This window comes from Miscanthus floridulus, chromosome 9 (genome assembly GCF_019320115.1).
Source record: "Miscanthus floridulus cultivar M001 chromosome 9, ASM1932011v1, whole genome shotgun sequence".
In the NCBI taxonomy this organism is placed as follows: Eukaryota; Viridiplantae; Streptophyta; class Magnoliopsida; order Poales; family Poaceae; genus Miscanthus; species Miscanthus floridulus.
Window position 1 is genome coordinate 86,386,706 of NC_089588.1, and position 9,356 is coordinate 86,396,061.

General features: G+C 43.8%; 1 protein-coding gene across 6 annotated transcripts; it reads left to right on the plus strand.

Annotated features, from left to right (window-relative positions):
* The first annotated feature begins 209 nt into the window (after positions 1-209).
* Positions 210-5,572, plus strand: LOC136483896 (disease resistance protein RGA5-like). Of its 6 annotated transcripts, none has more exons than XM_066481077.1 (5): positions 210-1,256; positions 1,820-3,755; positions 3,921-3,996; positions 4,102-4,537; positions 5,332-5,572. In XM_066481077.1, the coding sequence occupies exons 1-4, from the start codon at positions 385-387 to the stop codon at positions 4,254-4,256; spliced, it is 3,039 nt and encodes a 1,012-aa protein (XP_066337174.1). In that variant the 5' UTR covers positions 210-384; the 3' UTR covers positions 4,257-4,537; positions 5,332-5,572. The 6 variants fall into 6 exon arrangements, with proteins under 6 accessions (XP_066337174.1, XP_066337175.1, XP_066337179.1 ...); XM_066481078.1 differs by having other exon boundaries at positions 4,107-4,537; XM_066481082.1 differs by lacking the exon at positions 5,332-5,572 and having other exon boundaries at positions 3,913-3,996; positions 4,107-4,179.
* The last annotated feature ends 3,784 nt before the right edge of the window (positions 5,573-9,356 follow it).

A 9,356-nucleotide genomic window follows, 5' to 3' on the forward strand; every position in this document is an offset into this window, starting at 1 on the left:
TAATTTGACCATGTGGTGCTACAGTACACATGTGCTAATAACGAATTAATTAGGCTTAATAAATTTGTCTCACGATTAATGACGGATTCTGTAATTTGTATTTTTATTAATATCTGAATACCCGTACGACACTAAATATGACACAACCTGGATTTAAACGAGGGCTCAATCAGTCTTGACTTTTCGAAGAGTCTGCAGTTTTGCACGGTTTGTACTGGGTGCTAAAGATTCGATCGGCCGCCGGACAGCTGCGGTGACCCGTGAGGTCGTCTTCCCAAGGAGGTTTGGTACTTTGGTCCTCTCCTCTGCTGCGAGGTTCCATTCCGTTTCTTGATTTCGCGGGTCTCCGCTAGCTATTCCTATTCCTCCGGGGTCTGGGTGCTGATGGACGTCGCGACGGGCGCGGTGAGCACGCTACTGCCCATGCTGGGCGACCTGCTGACGCGGGAGTACCAGCTGCAGGCGAGCGTCCGGGACGACGTCGCGTTCCTCAAGGCGGAGCTGGAGAGCATGGAGGCCGCACTCCTCCGGATCTCCGAGGCGCCGGCGGACCGGCCGCCCGACGTGCAGGACAGGCTGTGGGCGCGGGAGGTCCGGGAGCTCTCCCACGACGTGGAGGACTGCGTGGAGGCCTTCCTCGTGCGCCTGCACCACCACCACCAGGCGCCGCCACCGGCGCCGCCCAGGGACAAGGACCTCCTCCAGGGCCTGAGGGGCCTCATCGACAGGGGGATCGGCCTACTCAGGAGGGCCAAGATCCGCCGCGACATGGGCGCTGTGGTCAGAGACATCAAGCGACGCGTCGTGGAGGTCGGCGAGCGCCGCGTCAGGTACAAGGTCGACGGCGTCGCGGCGGCGGCGAAGCCCGGCCGTGGCCCGCAGGCCTCCGACGGTGGCCTTCGGCTGTCGGCTCTGTACGCCGCGGCGACGGAGCTTGTCGGTACCCAGGCGAGGAGCCGTGAGCTGGTCCAATTGCTGATGGTGGAGCGCGATGAGGCGTCGAATCGGCTGCTGAAGACGGTCTCCGTCGTTGGTTTTGGAGGATTGGGCAAGACGACGCTCGCTAGGATTGTGTACGAGGAGCTGAAAGGCCAGTTCGATTGCGCGGCGCTTGTTTCCATCTCGCATAATCCTGACATGGAGAAGGTGTTCAGGGACATGCTCTGCCAACTCGACAAGAACCGCAACACTGACATTGCAATGTGGGGCGAAGCACAACTTATCGAACAACTAAGGGAATTCCTTCGAGACAAGAGGTGCGTAATGCGTATGTACATTTCCCTTCATCTTCATAGATGCTTGTTACACTTTGCCATGTATTAATTCATCTCAGTTCCCCCTTGTAAATTGAATGATCCTCATCTGTTTTAGTTTTTTAGTACTGGAAACCGGCAACGGAGTTTCTTTCACTACTATTACACATTCAGTGCTTAAACTTGGCATTGCCTCATCACCTCCATACCATTATCTCTCTAAAGGGTCATTGCCTCAACACCGGATCATCGGCAGCTGACTTTTTCGTTCATGTCACCTCTATACTGATCGCTCTAACCAAATAAACTGTATTAGAAGCATTAGTAATTAACATGGTTCTTTGCTGCAATGATCCTCATGAATCTGTTTTAGATTTTTAGTACTGCAAACCGGTAACAGAGTGTCTTTTATGACTATTACACACTGATTGTGCTTAAATTTGGCACTGCCTCATTTCCTTTTATGTCTCTTTAAATTTGGCAGCTAAACTTTTTGTTCATGTTAACAAAATAAATTTTATCATGAGCTTTACTAGTTAACATGGTTCTTTGATGCAATCCAACAGCTACTTCATTGTCATTGATGACATATGGAGCTGTTCAGTATGGAACACAGTCAGGCATGCTTTTATTGAGAATCATTGTGAAAGTAGAATAATCATGACAACTCGCATCCTTGATGTTGCCAAGCAAGCCAATAGTATCTATGAACTAAGACCTCTTTCTCCTGCTGACTCAAGAAAGTTGTTCTACCAAAGAATATTTGGCACTGAAGATGCAGCTCTTCCAAACCACTTAGCTGAAGTATCAGAGAATATTTTGAAAAAGTGTGGCGGTGTACCTTTAGCTGTAATTACAGTAGCCAGTCTATTAGCAACTAAAATGAGAAAGGAAAACACTGATAAGTACTGGTATCAAGTGTATCAATCCATGGGTTTTGGACTTGAAGAAAGCACGGATGTGAAGGACATGCGAAGGATACTGTCTATCAGTTACTATGATCTGCCACTACATTTGAAGACTTTCTTGTTGTATCTGACTTTGTATTCAGAGGATAATGGTATAATAGTCGAGAAGGTGATATACAAATTGATAGGTGAAGGTATTATCCGGAAACATCATGGGAAAACTTTGTATGAAGCGGGAGAGGATTACTTTGAAGACCTCATCAATAGAAGTATTATCCAACCAATGCTTTTTAACCATGGGAGTAAGGTATGGTCTTGTTTTGTGCATGACATGATGCTTGATCTAATTGCTTCCGTATCGGAGGAGGAGAATCTTTTACAAGCACTTGGTGGTTCCCAGACGATGTGTGAGCCAACAAGTAAAATCCGCCGATTGTTCCTACAAAACATGAAGGTCGAAGATGTCAAGAAGGTGGTAACCATGAACCTGTCCCATTTGAGATCACTAACCGTGTCATCAGAAGCATTCACTTTGTTGCCTAACCTGTCCAGCTTTCCGATCATACGTGTGTTGGATTTATATGGCTGTACTCAGGTGGATAACAGTCACTGCAAGCACATCTGCAATTTGTATCACCTGAGATATCTAAAGCTATCTTTGACATCCATCACTGAGATACCAAATAAGATTGGGAACCTACAGCTTCTGCAGTTCCTGGACTTGAATATGACCAACATAAAAGCGCTTCCACCAGCATTTGTCCAGCTAAGAAAACTAGAGTTCTTGTGTGTCGACAATCGGACTAGACTACCAGAATGCCTTGGGAACTTAATTTCTCTACAGAAGTTATCACCATGTATAACAATCAGGTCCCCAACAATGCTGTGTGAATTGAGCAGGCTGACCGAGCTGAGGCGTTTGATGCTCCGCTTCGATGACTGGGACGACGAGAGCTATGAGGAACCTTTTGTGCAGTGTCTATCCAACCTGGTCAATCTTGAATCCCTGCAGATATTTGATTGCCACAATGGCCTTGGTTCCAATTCCAACATTGGCATGTTGTTAACACCAGGGCCTCAACAGCTTCGATCCATGAACATAGGGCCTGGCACCGTAGGCTGTGTGCCAAGATGGATGCCATCACTCTTTGCCCTGTCCGCACTAGACATCACACTGCTGACACTACAAGAGGAGGACCTTCAGGTCCTTGGCAGCATACCATCACTTCGCAGCCTCTACATATGGGTGAAGGAGCACAGAAAGGACAGGCACAAAAGGTTGGCCATCGGCAGTGACGACTGTCCATTCCGTTGCCTAACCAAGTTCAGAATCGGGCCTGGTGCCATGGAGGTGGAGTTTGCAGCAGGAGGCATGCTAATGCTCCGAACCGTTCGTTTGGACCTCCATGTGCGGCATACCTTGGATCAGTTTGGCGACTTCGAGTGTGGCCTGGAGAGCCTCTGCTCGCTCGACCGTGCTGTTGTTCATATGAACTGTTACGGCGCAGAGCTTGAGGAGGTGGAGGAGGGGGAGGCTTCGATACGGAAAGCGCTGGACTTGAATCACAAAAGACCCACGCTTGAGCTGGAGAAGGTAGCGTAATTCTGCATACCTTATATATGTTTGGTTGCTCGTTTATTTATTTCGTCTCGTTTATAACACTTCTTACTTACATCTGCATGACTTGTCAACTGAAGCATGGTGGCTCATGGAGATCTGGCTGATGTGGTATCTTTGATGCGTATTTAAGCTGAATAGCTGATATTATATATACTGTCATGGATCAATCCTCGCAACTCAAATGTGTCACGCTTGAGCCTCGTTCATATTGCTGGTATGGTTTGAATCTTTGTTTTTTTTGGAAAACAAGCTGAATTTTAATCATTTGCGCTCATTCCAGTATTGTTTAGTAACTGAAACCAAAACTTGTGTTTCCTAGTTCAGATTCAGAATACAGGGACAGGGCAAGACGAAGAAGCATCCTCAGGAATCAGGAGGTGCTGGGCCCAATTATCTGAGAACCACCAAAGGTTAGCTCCTGGACCCACATGCAGAGATAACAGGAGACAGGAGCGTGGGAGTGTATGTATGTAAGCCGGAGCGGGTGGCCAGAATCGCGCCACCTCGGAGCCCAGGATTTAATCTAATCCAAAAAACCCTCCGGTCTCACTGCCCTGCTCCATTCCATTTGCTGCTAGCTTTGGTTAGTTCCGTCTGCTTCTCCTCCGTTCATTCTCCCGTGCACTTCCAGTCCCAAGCCCCCATCTGCAGGCTGCTCTAACCAGCTGCAGAGCCGCTCCACATCTCCAATGGCCACCTTGTCCGCCATCTCCGCCAAGGCCGGCTACTGCAAGGCACCAACGCTGAGCTGGAAGGTAATAAATACTGAAATACTAGTAGCATATCTTTTTGTTTCTTCCTATCTTTTTGTGTGCTTGTTTTTACATATTTACGTTACATCACTGCCCAAGCTGTGTTTTGGTTGGTCGGTGGACATTATAACCAGTTACGTGTGCCAGTATATGAAATCCATACTCCAAGGCAAATGTGTTGTGTGGACGACACTGAAGCTAGCACTGTGGCAGGTGTAGGTTCTAGTACGTTTTCTGTAGGTTTTGCATGCGCCAGTACAAGCGTAATCAGCGAGGCCAATGTCGATGGTTACATGAAACAGGGGACTGTGTATGTAACGGAAAAGCAGCACCAGCAACAAAAAGCGTAGATAGCAAATCCGTGTAGATCCCGCGTTTTGTCGGCCACTCAACAGGATATGAACGTTGCCGTTGCCGGTAGCAGTTATCCCCTTCTCCAGATCCTTGTCCTGAAGAGGTACGGCGGTCAGCAGGGGTGCAAATAGTAGTATTTGGTACTACATCCTCGTTCCCTTTTCGAGGTGCATCGTACTTTTTGGGTTCAACATGCTCGTATTTTGGATGAAACCGCGCTGTCCAACGCCGTACTATCTGTTTGCACATTTTTCCCGGTTTCAGACCTAGTAGTAGTTGCATATTATGTTAGCATATATGTATGTATCCCTTGATGTATATATACTACAGTACAGTACCATTTTTGTTATTACATTCCAACTGGTGTATGTGCTCCCTCCCACCCTGAATGAATGGCTGAATGCCTGAACCTGTTCTCTGCCTCTTTTAACTGAAACCTGCAGGGAAGCAGAGTTTCAGGCCGGAATGTGGTCTCCATGGCGACCACCCAAAGAGGCGGCCTTGTCTCCCTAAGATCCCCATGGTTTCGTGTCTACGCGGTTCGCTGGACACGGTGGAGATCGTCATGGCGCTGGAGGAGGAGTTCAAGATCACCGTCGAGGAGGACAACGCCCAGAACATCACAACCATCCAGGAGGCCGCCGATCTCATCGACAAGTTCGTCGATGAGAGAACAAGGTTCTGAAGCCCTCATCATGAAGCTAGCTTCCTGATATTAAAATTCTGCTAATGCGTCTGCTTAGGCTGTGTTTAGTTCGTGAAATTTAAGAATTCGGTTACTGTAGCACTTTCGTTTTTATTTAGCAATTAGTGTTTAATCATGGACTAATTAGGCTAAAAACGTTCGTCTCGCGATTTCCAACCAGACTGTGCAATTAATTTTTTTTTCGTCTACATTTAATGCTCTATGCACGTATCGCAATATTCGATGTGATGGCTACTATAGCATTTTTTGGGAACTAAAAACAGCCGGAGTACTTTATTTTGGCAGTGATGCTGCCCTACGGTACGGGCTATACGGTGAACAAAAATACGGAGCCTGCAACCTTTTGCAGCATTGTGAGTTCTGAGGGGACGTGCAGCGCAAAGCTAGCGACCTTGTTCCTCTCCGACAGACCAGATGAAACGTAAATTCTATGTTTTACTGCGTTACGTATCGGTAGTGAATGAATGAATTATCCCTTTACATAGATGATAGATCCCATAAGTTGAACCCTTTTTAACCTCTCGTTTCCTTTTTATTTAAAAGAATATAAGATGGAGTAACAAATACGTTTTGCAAGAGCCTGCTTAACTTACCTTTCTAGCCCAACAAAAGTCTCTCTCACGAACCATACTCTCCCTCCCAAAATAAGTGCACATCTCGCATCCCGATGAGTCAACTCAACTCAAGTTTGATTATCCCCTCAAAAAAATACTCAAGTTTGATCAAATATATACCAAAATATACTAATATTTATGTACTAAATAAATATTATTAGATTAGTTATGTTACTTATTTTCATAGTAAATTTATTTAGAGATAGAAATATCAATATTATTTTCGATAAATCTAGTCAAAGTTAAATTCGTTTGACTCCTTGGATTTGAGATGTCCACTTATTTTGGGATGGAGCGAGTAGTACAATAATATTTTTTTTATGCATTCCTCCCTACAACTAATTAATCAAATGCAGCTATGCATGAGTTTTAGATCTCGTCGAGCACTATTACTGTTGATATAGAGTGTGTCTCTATCCAAGGTCATTTGAAAACTTCAAAATTTAAAATCTGATAACTTCATTTATATATGGAACCCTAAACGATCTCAAACAAAACTTTTTGTCAACTACAAAGTTTTAGATCTCGTCAAGCTATACAATTTTAATATAAATTTTGTCTTTATCTGACTTCATTTTGAAAATGTTATGAACTTATTTGTGCCATGGCTATTTTTAAGGACAATTGACTTAGTCAACTAACCCTTAAAAATCGATTTCTAGGGGTTGTGGTCTTAACAAAATCGCCCCTAAAAATAATCTATTTTCATAGGCGGTTGACTTAAGCAACTGTCCCTAAAAAATCATATGATTTTTAGGGGTGGTTCTTTTAAGCCGGCCGTCCCTAAAAATATAGTAAACCGTTATTGAAAAATATACCTATTTTTAGGGACGATCAATTCAAAAGAACTGCCCCGGAAAATGGGTTTCCAGAGGCGGTTTGTAAGCTATAGGTGTGAAAGTGGTGTGGATAACTCACCACTCCGATTTGAATCCAAAATTTTAGGATATGGAGAAGAATTTTTAATATCCATGCGAATACAGATAATTCGAATCTGATTATATGCGGATGCAAAGTAGGATTGGAATAGGCAAAATCCGCCGATTGTGGATTGTCCCCAAATTCTATGTAGATTATCTGATGCTTAAAATAGGATATGCGATATATACTTTCTTTCACTTGACGAAAACCAAGAGGAATGAAGGATTTAGAAAAAGCTTGTTAGTAGAGAACACTAATTTTGTGATGTGGTTGTTTGAAGTTCTAGTTTTTGAATTGAGAAATTGCTGGATGTTATTACTTATTGGTTAATAACTTATCATTTGTGAGTGAAGATACCATGTTAGGTGTTAATTGTGTCGGTATGATAGCAACAACATGGAATGCGACGCAAGATTATTATCCATTTCTTATTCTTGGTTCTTTACTAAATCATTTGGTGACAAGCATAAAATTCTCTATATATGCACATATTACTCGACTATTTAAATTTGTCTTTGATCCAATTCCGCTCCATATTTGTACCAGTTCCGATATTTGAAAAAAAAATCTGCATCTGCATTCACATCGTGTATTATTTGCTCTGCTTCGAATCCGACTAAGAAAAGCGGGTTAGGATATGAGGAGGCATTTTCATTTTCATCCCTAGTAAGCCCCAGTGCTCATAGAGCTAGTTAAAATCAGTTTGCTGTGTAGAGCGTCGTCTTTGGAAAAATAAGAGATGCCTATAAAAATAGTTTGTACTAGTGACCTATGATTTTCATGCTTCAGTAATAGCAAGTTTGGCCGGATCTTCTTTCGAAACATCAAGTATTTGTGAACCCTGGAGTAGCTACACCCCGATCATCAAATAACTTTTTTTTTTTGCTCTGAATAACGAAGAATATCGATCACTCTATCAAGGAAAAAAGAAGTTCACTAACATAAGCCTCATCAATAAAAAAAGGGGGAAAAAACAAGACGCTTGACACACGGGAATAATTGAGGAAGTCCCTGTCCCTTCTTTCAGTTTCAAGAAAAGGGTTGTGGTTCACCCGAGTCCTAGAAGAAACTGGAAGGTTCATTCTTTCCTATGGTCAGGAAAACTCTGTCTACAGTGACGTATCTATTGATTCTGTTCTCAGACAATTTTTTTTTCTCAAAACAAAATACGAAAGCATATGTTCATATACACATGCAGTGTCACATAACACGCATAGTCTACCTTATTAACATCTTAGGTTGGCGGATCTTGCCATCTTCAGCATGTTCGGTTGGCTGGTTCGTATCGTTGCTGGTTCGTTTATGTGAGAGAGAAGTACTGCTGGCTGGTTCGCGTGAACAATATTTTTCTGAGAGGGCTGGCCAGCCAGCCCAACCAGCCGCTCCCAGCCGATCGGGCTGACGTTGATAAATTTAACTAAAAATCTCTGTCAACCGTTTGTCTACCACTGAAAAATAATAATTAGCCAAAAATATGAACTTTTGTCTCGAGCTTAGTTTTCTCTTTTATTTTTTCTTAATTGATTTGCTTGTCATTTTCTTAATTGATTTGTTTGTGAGGTTGCACCTATGTTTGAGCTCGATTAAGCATTAAGGGCCTGTTTGGATCTGAGGGCTAAAAATTAGCATTTCCCTTTTAGCCCTTAGAGACCCAAACAGGAGGGCGAGATAGGGGGGGGGGGGGGCGCTAATCTTTAGCCCTTCGTTAGCTCATTAGGGCATGTTTGGTTCACATGGTAAAAGTTTAGTCCTACACTTTTAGCCCTTTTTTTGCCATTAGAAACCAAATTGGAGAGCTCAAAGTGAGCAAATGAGCATGACAAAAGTGCCTTAGAGGGCGCACTGGACATCCCATACCCCCCACCCACCCGGCGCTCTCATCCCTTAATTAAATGAGGGGCAAATCAGTCATTGTACGATGAAGGACTAAAGTTTAGCCTAGTGATCCAAACGGTCCAGCAGGGTTAGGGGCTAAACTTTAGTCTATGGACTAGTGATCCAAATAGGACCTTAGTCTGTTTAAGTTGGGTTAAAGAGGGCTAATACTCACTTTCTCTCTCTTCTCCCTTTCACCTTTTAGTCACCTTTATTTAAGCTTTAGTCACGTATCCAAACAACATAAGAGACTAAGCTTTAGTCCCTTCTTTAAGAACTAATCTTTAGCCCTAGACTAAACTTTAGCCTAAATGAAGTAGCAATATATACGGAGCCAACTTGCCAGCCAAAC

Excerpts from the sequence above, each read along its gene's own strand:
- LOC136483896 (XM_066481077.1), top strand. The coding sequence starts at position 385 with ATGGACGTCGCGACGGGCGCGGTGAGCACGCTACTGCCCATGCTGGGC. Across the intron at positions 1,257-1,819 it reads GAATTCCTTCGAGACAAGAG|CTACTTCATTGTCATTGATG; the intron begins GTGCGTAATGCG and ends GCAATCCAACAG. Across the intron at positions 3,756-3,920 it reads CCACGCTTGAGCTGGAGAAG|CTGATATTATATATACTGTC; the intron begins GTAGCGTAATTC and ends TAAGCTGAATAG.